The 20,237-nt window shown below is 32.1% G+C and overlaps 2 protein-coding genes across 3 annotated transcripts; both read right to left on the bottom strand.

Moving 5' to 3' along the window:
* Positions 1-11,294: 11,294 nt before the first annotated feature.
* LOC145120145 (Thioredoxin superfamily protein) lies at positions 11,295-13,692 on the bottom strand. The gene is made up of 10 exons (XM_079055940.1): positions 13,313-13,692; positions 13,179-13,223; positions 12,675-12,731; positions 12,486-12,555; positions 12,352-12,393; positions 12,191-12,264; positions 12,010-12,080; positions 11,836-11,918; positions 11,607-11,710; positions 11,295-11,523 (listed from the first exon to the last, which is right to left on the bottom strand). The coding sequence occupies exons 1-10, from the start codon at positions 13,517-13,519 to the stop codon at positions 11,461-11,463; spliced, it is 816 nt and encodes a 271-aa protein (XP_078912066.1). The 5' UTR covers positions 13,520-13,692; the 3' UTR covers positions 11,295-11,460.
* Positions 13,693-16,768: 3,076 nt separating this feature from the next.
* LOC145120244 (protein NONRESPONDING TO OXYLIPINS 2, mitochondrial) lies at positions 16,769-18,155 on the bottom strand. 2 transcript variants are annotated; one of them, XM_079056062.1, is made up of 3 exons: positions 17,892-18,155; positions 17,644-17,762; positions 16,769-16,963 (listed from the first exon to the last, which is right to left on the bottom strand). In XM_079056062.1, exons 1-3 carry the CDS (start codon positions 18,017-18,019, stop codon positions 16,938-16,940), a joined length of 273 nt encoding a protein of 90 aa, XP_078912188.1. In that variant the 5' UTR covers positions 18,020-18,155; the 3' UTR covers positions 16,769-16,937. The 2 variants fall into 2 exon arrangements, with proteins under 2 accessions (XP_078912188.1, XP_078912187.1); XM_079056061.1 differs by having other exon boundaries at positions 17,590-17,762.
* Positions 18,156-20,237: the final 2,082 nt, after the last annotated feature.

Raw genomic sequence — 20,237 nt, forward strand, 5'->3', positions numbered from 1 at the left:
GAAGAGTGTTGATTTTCATTGCGGGCCTGAGTAGCAGGTAATATTTGAGACCCTAAGACAGAAACTATGTGAGGCACCGATATTGACTCTTCCTAAGGGCGTTGAGGAATTTGTGTTGTACAGTTATGCTTTGATCATAATATTAGGAGTGGTGCTCATGAAGCGAGGTACAGTGATTACTTATGCTTCTAGACAGTTGAAGCCTCACGAGGCTAAGTACCCTACACGATTTAGAGTTGGGGGATGTCATGTTTTCCCTCATGATTTGGTGACACTACCTTCATGGGGTCTGTTGTACCATCTACACAGATCATAGGAGTCTAAGATACCTTATCGACTAGCCAAATTTGAATATGAGACAGCATAGGTGGCTTCACATAGTGAAAGATTATGATTGTGAGATCTTGTACCATCCGGGGAAGGCCAATGTAGTCGCTGATGCCTTGAGTCACAAGGGTGTTAGTACTCCTATATGAGGCCTATGTTTGAGGATGACCATCATTTCACCACTTTTGGGTATGATCAGGGACACACAAATCAAGGGGATCGAGAATGAGAATTGGAAGGAAGAAAAGATCATGGGTCAGATTGCTACTATTGTTACTGATTGGTGTGTGTCGTTAACTCAATGTGGATGAGTTTGTGTTCCACTTTCAGTGGGTTTTGTCAGACATTGGTGGAAAAGGCACACAAGTCCAAATTCTCGATTCACCCTAGTGCGAAGAAAATATATCTGGACTTGAGACTTAGCTGTTGGTGGCCGTGCATAAGGAGAGAGATATCTTGGTTTGTTAAGAGGTGCTTGACTTGCCGGAAGGTCAACGCCAAACATCAGAGACCTCACCGAAAGTTATATCCCTTGGAGATTCCCATGTGGAAATGGGAGGAGAATGCTCCCTTGGGCCTAAAATTTGAGTAGAACTCCTCGTAAGGCCTACAGTACACCTGTACCGACCGGGTATCTTGGCTTACAGCACAAACTAGGACTGCCACAATCCAACCATAATATTTTGACATATGTAAATAGATTTAAAAAATAATCAGCAAACATAGGTCATCGTAATAGATCTACCAATCTAATAGATCACTATAACATACAACAATCCTACACACAAGGATACATACTACAGTACAAAGTATAATGAGGAAACTCACCTCACTTTCAAATACGAATCACCAGAACTCACAACAAACAAAGGTTGGCTTAACCACCACCTAATCATACAAAGAGGGTCAAGCCTCAGCCTATGACCCTAAACCCTAAAGTTTGACCTAGAGTTAAACCTAGCCAAAATGTCCACAAGGTCAACATCTGGTCAAACAAGCACCTCGGCTATTTTATGGGCGTCGCGCGCTCACTACGGGACAAAATAGTCGATCTCTTTTCGGCATAACCAACTCGCAACAAAAATCCTAAAACGCACCCCACGCTTAGGGAAAGCGCACCACACTTTTGCTTATTTTCCAATGTCTTTTTTCGTAAACCATTAAGACAAGGCTCCAAATTCTAGATCTAAACACCCATAATGTCCTAATAGATGAAGCTTCCAGCTTTATCCATTAATATTAACCTAAAACCACATGATCTAAACTTGAGCATTAAAAGGGGACTAAAATACAATCTACTTTGCATGGCCACGAGAACAAGCTCCAAGATGCCAACTTTCTTACTAAGAATGGTCCAAATAACCACTCTACATGCTTAGAAAGAGATTGAGTCATCACTACTCCAATATCATCACCAAAAAGGACTAAAACCATAAAAATGAACAAAAAGCTAGATTATCACACAAGATGGAATGTTGGGAGCTTTATACTAACCAAGGTCCAAAAGATAAGCAACATTTATGGATCTATTACACATATTCGCCTCCACACACCAAAATAGACTCTTATACTCCAAGTATTGATCACACAAATGGTAAAAGTAAGCTCTCAAGAGGATTTTAAGCTCAACTATGAGAGGGAAAGGCTAGGGTTTGCTAAAACTCTTTCCTTAGGGTTGATGGAGGTTGAGAGTGATCCAACCCCAAAGGCTTAATTGCGCTTAAATAGTCCAAAAACCATAATTTTCAGTAAATGGGTTGGGTTGAGGGCGCTCCGCACACCAAAATGGAAGCTCCCCACGTGTTTGTCAAAGTCCTGGTTTTTAATCTTAGAAAGTAAATAAATTTGTTGGAAAGAGTGTCCAAGGTCATTAACTATTGGTAATATTTCTAATAATAACAAGGTCCTTTTGGGTTTTCCTCAAGACTCAAATTGAGTAGAATATGTAAAGGAGAAATTAGTTTATTAATTACTATGGTTAATTATTAATTAGAAAGTAATTGGAAATATATCTTAGGAATTAATTAACAGTTTAATTAATTAAAGGGTTAAGTATTCATTAATCAATAGGTGGTTAATCAGGAATGTTCCAAAACCCTTATGGAATTAGGGTTGGACGAAAATCACTCCATCCTACATGGAAAAAGGAGTGAATTTTGCGTTTGGCTCCTTGTCCCACATGGGAAGGGTACAAAACCTAGGAAGGGATCCAAGGCTATAAATAGGGCCTTAGGGATTTCATTCTTCCTTGCACCTTGACTTGAACTTTTGCCAACCCTTCTTCCTCCCCCCTTAGGGATGATTTCTAACCCTCTTAGGGTTTGTGAAATTGTCCCTTCTCCTAGTTATTTTATTCCACTATTTGGTGTCATTGGATGTGATGCCATTATATGGATTATAGTTTGGGTCCTCTCATCCAAGCAACTTCATGGAGGACAAGATCTCAAGCATGGAGATCAATGGCTACATAAGAAGTATGTTTTTCTTCCTTATGTTTTATGTTTCATAGGGTAGTTGTAGTTAGTATGAAGCCATAGATCCTAGGGTGCATGTACACTTGGATATAACATAGTTTGATTTTTTCGCTACCTAGTTTAAGTGTATTTGATGTATAGAAAACCCAACAGTGATATCAAAGCCATTTGTTCATAATTACATTCACCCTAGAGCCATATTTCCTTAGTAAATGCTTGAGAAATTGAACGAAAGAAGAAAATTTGAAAAATTCGTAATTGAGAAACCTTTTAACCGCAGCTCAAGACGTGAGAGTCTACTACTCATGATGTGAGGCTACAGGATTAGGGTTTCCCTTTTCTTTTTATTTTTAAAATTTGAAGATCTATTAAATATGGATAAATACCAAATTTAAAATGTTTTAAATCTTGAAATCCAATAAATATTATTTAAAATATTTATTTGAATTTGAATATTTATTTATTATTTAAATATTTAAGATTATTTATAATAGAGATTTATAATTTTGAATATTAACCCCTCGTGATTTATTAATTATTACATTGTGTCCTCGCAGTTAATTAGAATTAATATTAGACAACTAAATTTAAAGAATTTTAAATTTACCCTTTATATATATATTAGAATTGTATCTACTATATGTATAAAAATGTTACAACATGCGCTCTCACGTGTTTTAAATATTGACAGTGTCGGTCTTACCATGACTAGGCTCACCCACTCTAATGTAGGGGTTTAAGGAGGTCTCTATGATTCCAAATGAGGTCGGTATTTAATATGCTTCGTGCTTACCGCCCTCACTGCCCTATTGTATTTTGAGAGTGGAGTTACCGAAAGTGTTTGATAGTGATAATGGTCAATCTAAAAGTATTATCAATACAAGTATAAAACAAAATCTTGTTTTATCAATAGAATGTTAATCTTATATTATCCATGAAAATTTCACGTTCTCTTTATATTTTGTTGATAGAGCTCGTGTGGTTAACTGGCACATCAATCTAGAGTATATAGTTGAGAATAATGTGGAACTTGAGAATCTCAAGCATAACTTGATCCAGGGACCATGAGATTTTTCATGGTTATTTCAAATCTATTTAAAGTGAATCTTATGTTATCCATAAATTTTGCACATTCTCTTTATAACTTGTTGATGGAGCTCGTGTTGTTAACCGGCATGTCAATTTAAGAGTATAAGTAGAGAATGATGTGGAACTCACGAATCTCAAGCGTAACTTAAACCGGGGACCAGGCGATTTTGTATGGATGATTCACCATCTTTTTAGTGATCTGCGGCAACCTCGCCATTGAATCTGAGATTAACATGCCATTGATAGTAAATGAATCTCAAAGATCTAGGAAACCCGTGGTGATCGAAATTAGCAAAGGGATTTTCCTACCTAAATAACTTTATGGTGTGTTTATGGCAACCCATTACACATCATCAAGCCAAATATAGATCCTACCCTTCTTAAATAGTTTTATTTAGGGTAATTATTTTCTAAGGATATGATAAAACAACTACAATGGAAATTGATATTGAATAATGTCTATAATAGTATCCATTAAAATCTACCGCCTTGAAACCTCTAAAAGGATTAGCTATTAGGATGATCAATCTTGTCCAGATCCATAGCTTGGGAATAGTTCTCATAAACGATTTGAAAGGTCATGCCTCTGATAAATCTCTTCCTAGGTTACTCCAAACATTTCATCCTAGATTATTACAAAGAGCAGTTATCAAGTGTACGTTGTAAATTGATATATTGAAGTAAAATGGAGTTTCCTTGAGTTAGGAGTTGACTAGGTTTAGTCGACTAGCTAACCTGTGCATATGATCCATTCACTCTAATTTTGATATAAACAACTTGGAATTTCCATAAAGGAGTTGTGTAGCATGTCGAGGTTTCCTTTTTGGAACTAACATGGCCAATCATAGAACCTCAAACTTCAAAACACTCCCATATTTTTACTATCATGAATAGAAGTGTAAAGAAGAAGGAAGCCAATCGCCCACGGTTTAAAAGGTGATTAATGTTGGTATACCTAATCTAGGCCCAAATACCAAGGACAAAGGAAGGCATATTCTGAAACATGTTTTGATAGTTATTCGTTTCCATAACAAGAAAGGACTAAGAAAGCATGCATGCTATATATATATATATATATATATATATATATATATATATATATATATATATATATATATATATATATATAAAGTGAAAAGACTAAAACATGGAGCAAGTAAAATTGATCATAGATTACGAGCCCTTGCTACTATCCATAGGATCAAAAGATAACTAGTTCTCCTATGTTTGGTGTTCAGTCAGAGATATGAATTCATAATACCATTGAAAATTACATCTAATCCTTCGAGTATTTTTACCAAGGATTAAGTACTAACATTTCAAGAATGTACAATGACTGAAATGAAGTAAGAAGAGTGAAACATGGAGAATGAAATTTGATCATGAATGTCAAGCCGTTGCTATTATTCATAGGATCAAAAGACAAGTCTTTTCCCAAACGTTTAGTCTGTGGTCTTATAATTGAAATTGTTTATACTATGATTCGTGAGATAGTTCTAACTTATATAAATGTAGAACATTCTAACATGTTAAAACAAATTCATGAAATCTATGAAGCTAGTAACAATAGTTCAAAGTTGATTCTAATATTTGAATAAGATGTATTATTATGGTGCAAATATATGTTGAAAATAGTTTACCTAATGGATCATTTAGACTGACCATAATACGTACTAATTTAAATAAATCCAAAAGGTTTAGGTGAAATGCATTTATGGAATCATAGTCTTGGATACATAAATAAGAAACGCATTACCAAGTATCCAGTTGGATCGAATTTTGGATATCATTTGACCACAAGTGTTATGATAAATGTAAATCTTGTTTATCAAGATATATGATGAATACAACACTAGGTGATGTGAATATATGTTGGAATTAGTTTGTGCTAATGGACCGTTCATATTAACTACGATACATGGTGAGACCAACTTCATATGAACATGAGTCTGGAACCTTTCAGGTGTTCGTAACTCTCATAAAGTGAAGCTAAGAATCAATTGGGCAATAGGATGAGACACTCATAGTGAGCATCTCAGTCCAAAAATTTATCGATCATATAAATAATTATGAACGAGTTTCACGGGCTATCACCACCCAGAACACTACCACTAGGAAGTTTTAGTTGGATAGAGGCACAAATCATTAATTGATTTTATACTAGATGAGTTGTACTATGCTTACTAACAATTCATGGATTGTACCATGAATAGTGTTACGATAAGTCCTTTGGTCGTGTACCAACTAAGGAGGTTCATGAAACACTCTATTCTATGTGAAGTGAGTTTCACACCTTTATTGCACATATGGAAGTCTACGATTATGAGGCTTACGCTCATTGTGAAGCGCTCGACAATCTAGAGCTTAGAATAGAGATGTGTTATCTCGTTGGAGAACCCATCAAGCATTTTGGACATTTGTTTAACAAACCTTCTAAGAACAAAGTGTATGTTGCTCGAAGGGTAGTCTTCCAAGAGATGGAGCTGGTATAGTGGGAGCCATATTGATCTTGATAAGATTCAAGAATTAACCAACGAAGAACCTAAAGTTGGACCTAGCATTCAATTAAAGGTTGAAGGAGCTATTGGAGAAACTGACATATCTCAACCTCTTATAAATTTGATAGAGTACGCATACACCTAGTTATAGAAGAGTTTATATAATTGTGGTAAATGATTCGTTGGCATGGAGTAATCATAGTATACCAGATATCGGAAGCCATGGTAGGCCCTAAAGGCTACAACATGGTTGGAGTATATGGAGAGTGAAATTTAGTCCATGTATGTTGAAACTTGGTAGATCAAGCAGTTGGCCTTAACCATTAGGCGTAAATGGATCTTCAAGAGGAAACAAACATGGATAGGAAAAGACATATAATCAAACCAAGATAGGTTGTGAAGGATGTGTAAGCTTGATAAGTTCATTTTTGGGCTGAAATAAGCATCTCGCAATTGGAATCTTTATTTCAATGAGAAAGTTGAATTTCAAGAAAGGAAGATGAGGGATATATATATATATATATATATATATATATATATATATATATATATATATATATATATATATATATATATATATATATATATATATATATATATATATCAAAGCTAGTGGGACTAATTGGAATCTTTTATCTCAATGAGAAAGTTCAAGGAGTTTGAATTTCAAGAAGCATAGATGAGCCATATATATAAAAATATAGCTAGGTTCAAATGTGGATATATATATATATATATATATATATATATATATATATATATATATATATATATATATATATATATATATATATATATATATATATATATATATATGTATAGGCTTAGGTTATTTTGTTTTTACTAACTATTGTGCGCCAGAATGCACGGATCTGGACCACCGGATGAATAGAATCAACAATCATGATTGAGGGTCTATGATATTACAATAGGGTAGCATGTATCATATAATCACACAAATTTCAACAAAAGGGTATTTTGGTCAATTAACCTATTTTTTTAAAAAAAATCGGATTTTAAGGGATCATTAATTCCCTTATTTTTAAAAAATCCGAATTTTTTAAATTAATTCTAATTAAATTTTAATATTACTTTTAATAATAACCGATTTTATTATGTCAGAATGACAAAAAGTCAACAATAAACTAGTAAATATATTTGTGGTTTTGTTCTTGCAGAATATTGTTTCGTTCAAGATACTTTTTATATTAAACATTCTTAAAGAATTATACAACATATTATCATGAATAACATTTTATAAAGAATACGGATTTATTCTTTAAGAATCACTATTTACATTCATCCGTAAAGAAAAAGACTATAAAAAATTATTACAATCATTTTAAAAAAATTATGACTAATAATGGTGTAATGATTACATTTATTCTTACAGATTAAAACTAAAAATAGTTTAAAAAAAACATCAAAATCTAACAAAAACACTAGTCTATTCCGAAAGAATATTATTGTTAAGAAACAATTTATAAAATCTGACAGAATACATTCTGTTAGAATACAATATCGTTCTCTATGTTTTCTTCATTTTCCACATTAATGGCAACCTCTTCAAAACCTAAATTCACAAAGAAAACATAATCAACTTTCAAATATTAAAAATTTTAGTGCGTTAAATAGAATAAAACAATAAATTCTAATAGAATGTGATATACATTCAAATAGAATATAACTATAATTTCTACAAACCAACATTAACAATCATCCCTAAACTTGCAATGTATATTATTCTGACAGAATACACACAAGTTTTATCTTATATTGTAATAGAGATTATAAATTTTTTTTTATAAAATAAAAACACCAAAATGCATTTATATAAATAAATTCTGACAAAATACAAGCATTACTTATTTAATGGAAACGATATAATGGAGAATGATAGCATCTTTTACCAGAATGTTTTTAATTTCCTATCTAACAATGTTTTTTACTTTTCCTATCTTGACAAATAAGAAGATTGAAATCGAATTCTGATGAGAGTTTTGACAGAATACATACAACATGACCATATTCTCTTTCAGACATTGCCACAAACACCTTTTGTGCAACATATATAAATAATAGAGAATCAAAAGCCTAAAGTATATAAAAAAAATATACCCTTTCTGATGCGAATTTAAGGGAGTGTACAACTTAGCAAAACTTAACATCCATTAAAATAGGTTGCTTCATCAATTAGGGTTTAAGAAAAAGGGGCTTCATCAATTAGGGTTTAAGAAAAAGGGGTTAACGTCAATAATTTTTAAGATTTATTCTTATGAATAAACGTGATTATAACAATGGATTTTACATAAAGATTTTAATTATAACTATAATTGATGATATAATAAGAGGAATCAACTATTATTCGAATTATATCACTAATCTATGAAATTGTTTTTGTCCAGAATTATAAAATTTACGTTACTGATTACCTGGATTTGCAACTTGTCATTGATTTCTTCAATTACTTCTTCCTCAGCAGCGCTAATGGAGATGGAAGTGCTGGTGAAGGCTTTTAAACTCACTCGTGTCTCGTTTTTTTCTTTTGCCGTCGACTGATCCTTTAGGGTTGTTCGATTGTGGAGGCATCGACATACCCATTTTGAGGATGAATGATAACGTAGTGAAACGATGTAGGGATTTAAATGCTATTTAAGGGAAATTGACCCATTATTTTAGGGATTATAATTTTGGAATATAATTTATTGTACATACATAATGACTAAACTACCCTTTATTATTCAACTATTGATTTTTTTTCCCTAAATTTCTATCGGTGTATTCATGCACATAATACTTGTTAGAAACATTTGAATCTATATATATATATATATATATATATATATATATATATATATATATATATATATATATATATATATAAAAGTATGAACGTGCCACTTCGTTGATCAAAATGACTTAAATTTTTTTTTTTAAATGATCATTTTTTTAAGGATATCACAGGCATCTCCTATGAAATTCATCACTATTTTTAGATTTTTGATAAAAAAAAAATTATATTATTTTTGGAAACACCTTATTTTGATTAGCCTAAATTGTCATTTTTTTCACTAATTATAATTTCACTTGCAGTTTATGAAACTACTCTGTATCCTCAAAACTCTTAAAATGAAATTTAACAAGCAAAATATATATATATATATATATATATATATATATATATATATATATATATATATATATATATATATATATATATATATATAAAAGAACAAAAAAAAGTTGTAGGAATTTATTTGAAGTCAAAAAAATAAAAGAAATAAAGGGAATAACCAAATGAATGAGAAAGCATTTTGACTTTTGACTTTTGTTTGAAAGATGGTTGACTAGAAGCAAGCAGGTGATGGTGGATTGGTGGTGGTGTATGGCGTGCGCTTTACTTGAGAGACATGTAGGAACAGGCACCCAGTCTCTGCACCTGCACACCCCATATCTTTCCTCACTCCTCACATCACACGCCAAAAACACTTTTCACCTTTCTTGCTTTTTTTTTCTTTTCTTTTAATTTTACTCTTCAAAATAAAATATTAATTTTAGTAATAAAGAGTTTAGTAAATTACAGTCTTGGTCCCTATGGTTTACAGGTTATAAAACTTTTGGTCCTACTTTTTGAAAAGCAATACTACTAGTCCCTATGGAGGGTTTTCATAACATTGGTGGTCCTCCTCTCTGACAACCTTAACATAGGAGCTGTTAAACATTTCAAAAAGACAAAATTGCCCTTCTACCATTGCTTCCACCACCACCTCCACCTACATGCCACCATCAACATCACCAATCTGTAATCATCACAGTCTCCAACCACCATCGTCATCACCAATCACCACCACCATAACACCACACTTACTGCAACCACCCTCACAACCACCATGCCCTTCTTCATCATTGGTTTGATATGGTCAAGGACTTACTTTATAAACAGACTCGGTGGGGGTTGTTGTGATGATAGTGTCATAAGCAGTTGTGGATGATAACCGGTAACTGGAGTGAACATAATTTTCTCGTCGGAAAATACCGGTGATGACTGATGGTGGTGCTAGCAGGTGGTGATAGTTGTGGTTGTGTGGCAGTAGGATGGTGGTTTGTGGTTGTAAAGGTGGCAAAAGAAACAATGATGGTGTGGCAGTGGTATAGTGGTTGTGAGCGTGGTGGCAACATGTGTAGTGTTGTGGTGGTGGTGATTGGTGATGATCGTGGTGGTTGGATATGTGGTGATTGGTGATGTTGATGGTGATTGTCGGTGGTGGGCTGATGGTGGTAAGTGGTGGTGGAAGCAGTTGTAGAAAGGCAATTTTGTATTTTTAAAATATTTAACAGCCCCTTCATTAGGTTTGTTAGAGAGGATGAGCACCGGTGTTATCAATACCCTCCATAGGACCAGTGGTGTTACTTTTCCAAAAATAGGATAAAAAATGTTATAACTGATAAACCATAGGGACCAAGACTATAATTTACTCTAAATAGTTTAGATTATGCTTAGTTGGCAAACATTGTCCACGTGGCATCCAAGTCATCATATCAAAAGGTCATGCTGGTATAATTTAAATAATTTCTACCAATATAAGAAATAGAGTATAAAAACCTTGTGGATGACGAATTTTGAGTAAATTATATTTTTGGTCCCTGAGTTTGCTCAAAAGTTACAGTTTTGGTACCAAATAGTTTCCTTTTGCAACTTTGGTGGCTAGATTTAATAGTTGTAACAAATTTAGTCCCTGAGTTTGTTTACAAATTTTATTTTCAATAGTTTCCTCTTGCAAACTAAAAAATGGGCACCGAAAAGAGGAAAATATTCACGACCAAAACTGATTTTTTTTTTTTTGTAACAAACCCAGGGACAAAAATGTAATTTACTCTTTTGTTTTTGATAACCAAACCACACTAATGACAAACCCAATCAAATTTTTGAATATGAGAATATGTATACATCTTTAGAAAAATCCTTAATTATCAGATATTTAACATATCTCCTTTTAGGTGTAAGTGTAGAAAGTAAAATGACAAATTTGCCACTAACATAATCAAGAATGAAGCATACATAACATCAACACCTATTTCCCACTAACATAATCAAGGAGATGTTTGTCAAGTTCAAAATGCCTGCAAAGACGTTTCTACAACCAAAAAAAAAAAAAAAAAAGTTATTCCCATTAAAAAATATATTATATAAAAATAAAAAACAGAAAAATAAAAATACCTTTGTTATATCTGAAGATTTAGCGACAGAATTTATCTCAGGAAAACGTGAAATTTCTTCAGCGTTCTCAAATAAAATAAAAGTCGGGAGTTGATCGGGTATTCCTGTATATTGTTTCATTTCAATTATTAGATTTAAAAAAAAAAAAAGTAAACAAACTTAACACATGTTTATATATTTCTTGCATTTTAATTTTTTAACCCTAAAATTTATAGCAAATATCACGCACCTAAAGAGACCCCAAATCTTGCAGCTGTATTTGGGAAAAGCCCAAGATCAACCACTCCAAAAGATATATTTTTATTTGAGAAACTGTTGCACAAAAAATATATATAATCAGAATGATATTATTTATATATATATTTTTTAATTACCACAATCAAAATTATATAAATATACTCACGTAATTGATAGTTCAGGAAGAACACGACTCGTGCGTATACAAGTAGATGAAAACAAAGATCGAAATTCCACCTGCCAAATTTTTTTTAAAAAATGAAAAATAAATATTCAGATTAAATACACCAAAATATAATAATTTTTTCTGTATAAAATTTGATAACTTGTAGAATTGTGAAGCTAACCAGCCAAAATTTTGATGTGCCACCTTCAGTTAATAAAGCTTCTAACTGTAAGGGTGTTAATTGTGCTGAAGAGCCTGAAATTATATAAATTTTGGAGAAATTTGTAACACAAAACTTTAAATAAAATAAGAGCATATGTAAATGTAAAATTGAGTGTTTACCTAGTCCTGTGTAGGGAGGTTGTTGTGTGAAGATGTATATAACTATAAATAAATCAATGAAATGATTTATGTGTCAAGAATTTATTAAAATGAAGGAGAAAAAAAATATATTTTTTTTTAGAAATGAAACGTACCTAAGAATGCTAACATGAACCAGAGTGTAAGGTGATAATCCACAACTAATGAAATGCCAACAAGAAATATCTGGAAAATGTAGGTAAGATCATATGAATAGCAAGAAAATGTATCTATAATTGTTGATGTTAGTTGAGGGAGATATGAAGATCCATGGTGCATTTTAAAGGGTAAAATAGTCATTTTACCTTAGCAAATAACAGCATATCTGCAACAAAACCATCCCAGGTTTCTTCTTTCACCATCTGCAAAAAGCAGGAAAGTTGATTAAGTAACTATTTATTAACAAAATACTTCATCATTAGAAAAAGTAGAGTAACATTTTCTTCATGAACATTGTTCATCATGTCATATGCAACCTCACAATATGGATGTATTCGTATTATTTTTTCTTATATGATTGTGATCAGAAGGAAAAAGAACTTAATTTGTTAGTTGAACTCTTTCCCCTTTAGCCTTCCCATGATTTCAGAATTCAAAATCTTAAGAAGATTAGGATGTTCCCAAAAGAATGTGTCCTTCACTATTCCAATAAAAAGACCGACATTTTGATCTTTGATATCAAAGCAGAGGATTTTGTTGCAGAAGTAATAATAATGAAGTTCAAGCAGTTAACAAGTGGAAACCAAATTAAGGGCGTATGGGTTTCACAATTTCATGGTAACATTAGATGTGGTATAAAAGCTGTATACCTTGACAACGGTTAATGTAACGAAAGCAAGAAGCGCTTGAAGTTCCTGAAATCAATGAAAGATATTTGCAGATCGATACATTAATTAACCTGTGTAAGTGATAAAGAGAGACCTGAGGAAAGGAGATTGCTTACACGGCGGAGGAGGTGTCCGGCGAATTCAGGAGAAAATAATTGAGAAGTGGAGAATCTGATGGAGAAATAAGAGAAGAAGGTGAGGAAATGGAGGAGATAATAGGGTTCCGACACCATGGCGAACAGTATGTTCATTGTTATATCGTAATACTGAGTGCGATCAACCTCGGATTCACTGTTATTGGTGTTCTTCCCTTTCTTCCCCATGATTCCTAGGGTTTCAGATAGCCGGGAGGGGGGTTTCTGCCAAATCCGCCTCTGTAAATCTCAGATCAACATTGGAGCTAGTTGCAACTTGCAAAGACTCCCAACTTCATTACACTTTACTAATGATTTTTTGATGGACAAACTTTTGTCAAATATGTATTCACATACAATGATTTAAAAACAATTTGTTGTTTGTTTGATTTTTGTGTTTTTGTTAGGAAATATATACATGAATATTCATTTATGAAATAAAAAAAATATCATGAAAGACGTAGAATAAATAATTTATTGGCTTATTGCCATTCAAATTGTTCATCTAGATACAAAACAAGCAACAATTTTCATTTACAATTTATTCAAACAAACCTCATAATGAGGAAAAAAAACAAATCCATTTAATTTTGCATTTAGGTTTTAACCCATGGGAAGATATGTGAAGTCATGGTGTCATTCGAGAAATCTAGTATATTTCTAAGGTATACTCAAGCAATCAAGTTAGATCATTGCGTAAAGAAGTTATTTTTAAGTGAAAATAAATAGTTATATCTAGTATCATCTTTTTTTTTTTTATAAAAAAAAAAAAAGAAAACTTCCTAACAAGGGTACTAGACCAGCTATCGCGTACCGATTAATCCACGCTGCAAACATGATGTTATGCCTTATGTCTTGGAGTCACTACAACGAACCTTTATGACCACAGGCGATGTGTACTGTCATGATTTGAACACGGGTCAATAGATTATTCATCATATATTCTACATGTCTTGCCAAATCACCACAACTCAAGTGATTAACTTTTATAGGAGATCAGATAATAGATTATAATGATTGTTAACCGATAGCAAAAATAAGCTAGTTACTATTTATTGTTGAATTCTGTGGTTGATGTGAGCATTAATTAGGTAAGTTTATGCTTCTTGTTATTGTTATACATAAGGTCATGCATAGTAATGTTAAATCTCAAAGATATATGGATGTGGTTTTAAAAAATATGTTTTGACATCCAAAAAGATGTAATGGTTTAGTTTGTTGTCCGTTTATTTGCAATGTCTATATAAAACTTTTATGTACAATATAATATGAATTTAATTACAAGTTGTTATAAAAAATAACAATTGAAATGGAGTTGACAATGTCTAAATGCTACGTAGACAGTCTCTTCGGCCCAAGTCTATTCAGTCATGTCTTTTATACAAAATGTTACCTAAATGTGTGTGCAAAGGTTGCAAATTCATGTACTTGAATCCTAAGCAGGGCAAAGGGGGTACATCGTTACCCTCAAATACCAATTTAGCTTGCAACTTGTCGTTTTTTTTTTTTTTTTTTACAATCACGCCTAAAAAGTAAACACATTGACCAATTATTTTACAAGGGTCAAGTTGTAGAAGACAAATATTTTTAACGTCTAGTATGGACCTAAAGTTGTTAAAAAGATCAAAGGTATTAGCCTATTAGGTATATGTATAATTGTAAATTAGTATATAAGAGTAAATAGTGGCCCAAAGATCTTTAGCCCGTAGCCACCTATTCGTTCTTGTTGGGTTTCATTGAATCTGAATGCTTGACTTTATGGGCCCATTGAATCTAAGTTCTAAAACACATTGACCTTTTTGTTTTTTGTTTTTGTTTTTGTTCTTTTTTTTGTTTTTTTTTTTTTTTTTGTGTGTGTCTTCTTTAGTTATAAACAAGCCTTGTTATTTTACAATTATACCCAAAATCCATATACCCAATATTCATAGATATATTAGAGTCGTTTAAAATGCCTCTATGAATACTTTCAAAGATATATTAGAGTCGTTTAAAATGCCTCTATGAATACTTTATAATGGTATATGTTGTGTACGTATTATACTAAATATATGATGAAAGGACATGATAATAGGTTTAATTATTACTTTTTAAGTTGTATAATTAATAGCTTGAAACTAAATTTGATTTAATTTAACAAGTTTTTAAATATTTTTATTTTCTTTTGAAAATATGTTTTATATATTTTGTAGGAGTACTAAATCACTACAATGACCAAAAATGGGTAGAAATTTGATACAAAATGGCTATTTTTTTTTATCATTTATCACAAAATAACAATCTATTTAATAAAACGAGCTTTTGAAAAATACCTTTTGTTGTGAAACAATGATGTCATTTTGTGAAAATAAAATGAATGAAAAAGATATTTGTAGTGGAGGCCATTGTGAATTTGTGATGAACCCTTAACCTATTCCTATATATATATATATATATATATATATATATATATATATATATATATATATATATATATATATATATATATATATTTTGTCATCTCATAATGATTGCTTAGCCCTTTACCTATTCCTATAAAAATAAAACATTTTCCAACTGATGTTTTCATTAATACTGCCAACTTTAAGTGGATTAGCATAAAAGCCCATAAAATGAAACTCAAGCTTATACAAGTCTATATGAATACTTAAAAATTAAAATCAACACCAATGTTATTTTCTGTATAAAACGTTGTATATATAACATAAATTTCTTTTCTATACAGAATAAATGGTCTGAACTCGCTTGAATGACCATTTAACTCTTACATTCCAAAAAAAGTTTGACGATATCCATCAAATTTAACATGAAAGAAGTTGGAAGAAAAAACACAAGGGACATATAGGTAAAGGATTAATGTCTAGTCGAAATAAGTCAGTTTTTTTTAAAACCATTTTTAATTTGTCTTTTATTGGGTCTGATAAAAGATTAGTTCTAATTCGGTCATATTCAGACTGTTTGATACTACAATTAAAAGTCTTTGATTTGGTCATATAACCGCTGATATGCCTCTTAGGGACTGCTTGATAGTTGTTGAGTGAATCAAATCTAAAAGATATGAAACTTACCCAGGAAGAGGCATATGAGAGGAGCTAGAGGCATTATCAAAAAGCCCCTTCCTAAGTCTAATAAGAGGTTGGGTTTAACTCAATCAGATCTAAGCTCAATCAACAACTATCAAACAACCCATAAATCATTATCTCTGGATTAGGTCAAAAAGAATTAACCATATAACTCATTAAGTCAAAAAGAAACAAAGATTTCCTCTACTTACAAAAACACCACTAGCACTTATTATCTCACCCAAAACAAATGGAAGATCAAAGTGCTTTCCATCATTAATTATATAACGAAGTAACACACACAATGCATGATAACATAGATTATGGGATAAATTCATGGTAATCATGGGTTAGCAAGATTAATTAACAAGAACAAGGATGAAAATGAAAACAATAATTGAAAGTCAATTTTTGGAATTCTATGCTTCCATTATACAAAATTGTTGCTAAAATCTTTCAACAAATATATGAAAAGAACTATAAAAAAAAGATAACAATCTTGTGAATCAACATGCCATCTTTTGTGAATTTTAGGGTAGACTCCTCCCTTATCGAGGCACACTGAGACCCATTTCTGGAACACAAAATAAGTCAAAATAAAATGAATTTTAAACATGTACATTTAGTATTGCATATATAGTAAATATTTGAAGTATGCCAAACAAATGTATAAACAATTCTTATTTCTTTCCATGGAAAAAACACAAAGCTAATTATTGAAACAAAGAATAGCATTCCCACATTCCAAAATCAGTCAAAAAAAAACAAATATGCAAAGAGTTTAAAGAAACCATCTGACTATTGGTTAAACATCCTTTATACCTAAATCAACTATGAATAGTTATCACAATTACTAACTGGCAAAAGGGTAATTCTGGAATAAACTTTTCCAGAAGAAAAAGATGTTGCATTTATATGAAGAAACCAAAAATATTGTTGCATTTGTTTAAGCAAAGAGGAAGTAATCAAGGTTATTTTAAAGGTTTCAACTTTCAACTTAATTACCACAAATCAAAACTAGATTTGGGGTAGAACTATGAAGGGGCGGGGCTTCTCTCAGTTTACAGTTCATATCCTAAAAAAGATTAATCCAGGATAAAGAAATATCGATCATCAGATTCTATCTAATCCTCAAACAACAAGTCTAGTTCATGATCGCATGGCATAAAGGTTTGAAATGAAACAAAGTAGTATGCTTACAGATAAAGATAAAGAGAAATTTTCAAACTCCCGGGTTTGCACTGGAATGCATACCCTGAGACAAAGATCTTGACCCCTTCGAGTCTATCCCGAGACATGATGTCAATCGAGCCGAGGACACTGCTGAGTGTAGTGGCAACAGAGATTGCACACAACCTATTCGAGAAAATGACCTGAAACAATGAAAATTTTCTTTTTTTTCAACTAATTCACAGACAAAACAATCACCATTTATAAGGTAAACATGACATAAGAACACCCGTAATTATGGATTTAATATTGGATGGAAGTTGCGCATTTACCTCGTGACGGTTGTTGGAGATGAACGAGGAGCGAGGGATGGGATTGAAGTAGGTTTAGGTGAAGGAGTAGCCATGGATTTGAAGATTGTTGAAGCTGGTCTACAAATTGAGCGATATCGAGACGCCATTGTTGATGAGTGTAGAATATGGAGGTTCCGTTATTAGGGTTATAATTGGGGAGAACGGGAAAAAGTTTTAGCGGGTTTTGCCTCCGCAGTCGGCAGTCAGCACTTCGGACTAAAGGTGTGCCAATTTTGGGGCTTCGGTTTAATCAAGACGAAAAAATTATTCTAATTATAATTTTTTGTTTACAAAAAAAAAGGAAAAAAGCAAAAGCCATCAAAATCATAATCGCAAATGATTTTTATCGGGCTGCTATTTTTGTAAATGGGCTCTGAATGCATTGGACCACGATTTTACGTAATGGGCTCATTAGTTTTTTTTAATTGTTGGAGAGAGAGAGATTAATCATAATAGTATTTATATAAATAAAAACAAATGAAAACAAGAAGCAAGAGTAAAATCATCATTACAAAAAAATTTAAAGTAAATTGAACCAAACTCACCACAAATGAAAACTTTTGACAAGTTCAAACTTTTTTGGGCCAAATATGCAAGTTTTGACATACCACAATCACCATTTTTACAATTTTGACCAATTTATATTATTCCAGATTACCCATTATGTTTCAGAAAAGTCCAAAACAACCCCTCAAATATTGTAATAAATATATTTTATTCCTCAGTAGAAGAGCACCACATTTACCATTAAACCAACCTCGAAATCAATGTTTAAAATGCATTTCAATTAATTTCAACCATATACTATTCGTGATCCCATTAAGGAAAACTGCAGCAGAACGAAATCATAATTTCAACCATCTACTACGTGTGAGCCCGTTAGAAAAAACTGTAGTAGAACAAAATTGCAACCCATTAAGGGTCATCTACCATTTTGATGACTATTGGAGTCTTTTGCTAATTTTTTTGGTTATCTTTTGGATAAAATATTTAATTAAGCTAAATTTGTCTATATCTATTCAACTTATTTGTTTTTTAATGGAAACACATATATTTGAATCTACATTTAAAAACTACTCTTTAATTTATTTGTTAATGTCGAAATTAAACACGAAATTGTTGAATTTATGCTTGTTTAGTCATTAAATTTTGTTTAAGTTTTAAAAAGTCATTGGACTTGTTATTTTTATTTAAATTTATCTTTATGACCAATTATTTTTATTTAAATTTGTCTTTATGACCGATGATAGCAAGTTTTATTGACCATTTTGAATTAATAGACACATAAATTGGTATAAATGTATATCCTATTTTTTCTATTATAACTTTATATTTAGGATAAAAACCAAATGAAGAGAACTTTGATCAAACAATTGTGTTGGTTCTAATTGTGTTGCGTCATGAGCTTGTGTTTTGTATCCGAATTGGGTCTGTCCATCCGTGATTATCTAGTAGGGTTAGACTATATATAGTGCATGCATGTATGCATTAGAAAAAGTGATTATTATCGTTTATTATTTTGTAACCCTAAACACCTCTACAGTCGAAGTTTTTAATCGAGCTCTTCTGAGGTGTTAAAGCATTAATCATACGACACATTCAAAGCCATTCTTGTGTTCATAATTACGTTCTTAATTGTTTGCCTGCGTAGAATCTAACGATCCTAATTGAACTTTGTTTCAACAATTGGTATCAGAGCGGGAGACTGTGTGATCAATACACATTCCTTCTGTATTCAGAATTCTTTAGGGTTTCTGCTTTTATCGAATAAATAGAAGTTGTCTTCTTCTTAATGACGGCAACTCAGTTTCTGATAAAACCCTAATCTCAAGTTTACAGGTCTGATTCTAGCAGCCCACCATGTCTCACGAAGATTCGCAAACAAATCCCATCAACATCTCAAACATCATTGGATCTACTACCAGGATTCCCATTCTTTACACTCAAGACTATGAAGTATGGGCGCATCACTTTGAAGATTACGTGGTTGGATCTGAAGACAATGGCTATCTCATCTGGGAAGCTATCACGCTTGGGCCGTTTGTTCACTCAGGAACGAACACGACAGTTAAGTCCCAAAAGGAATATAACAAGCTGGTGGCGGATGTAGAGAAGATGTCACAGGATGAAAATGACAAGTTGCTGTGTAATGTGAAGGCCATGAGAATGATTAGATTCGCCTTGCAATCTGACACTTTTCGGTTAGTTGGTTCATGCACGACGGCCAAAGAAATCTGGGATAGGTTGAAAGAACTTTATTCAACCGATGAAGATCTAGAACACTCCATTCAAACCTTGTTGCTGTCAGAATTTCGAGTTTTCGAA

Source organism: Lactuca virosa, chromosome 6, assembly GCF_052849685.1.
Source record: "Lactuca virosa cultivar CGN04683 chromosome 6, Lactuca_virosa_CGN04683_v6, whole genome shotgun sequence".
NCBI classification, from domain to species: Eukaryota; Viridiplantae; Streptophyta; class Magnoliopsida; order Asterales; family Asteraceae; genus Lactuca; species Lactuca virosa.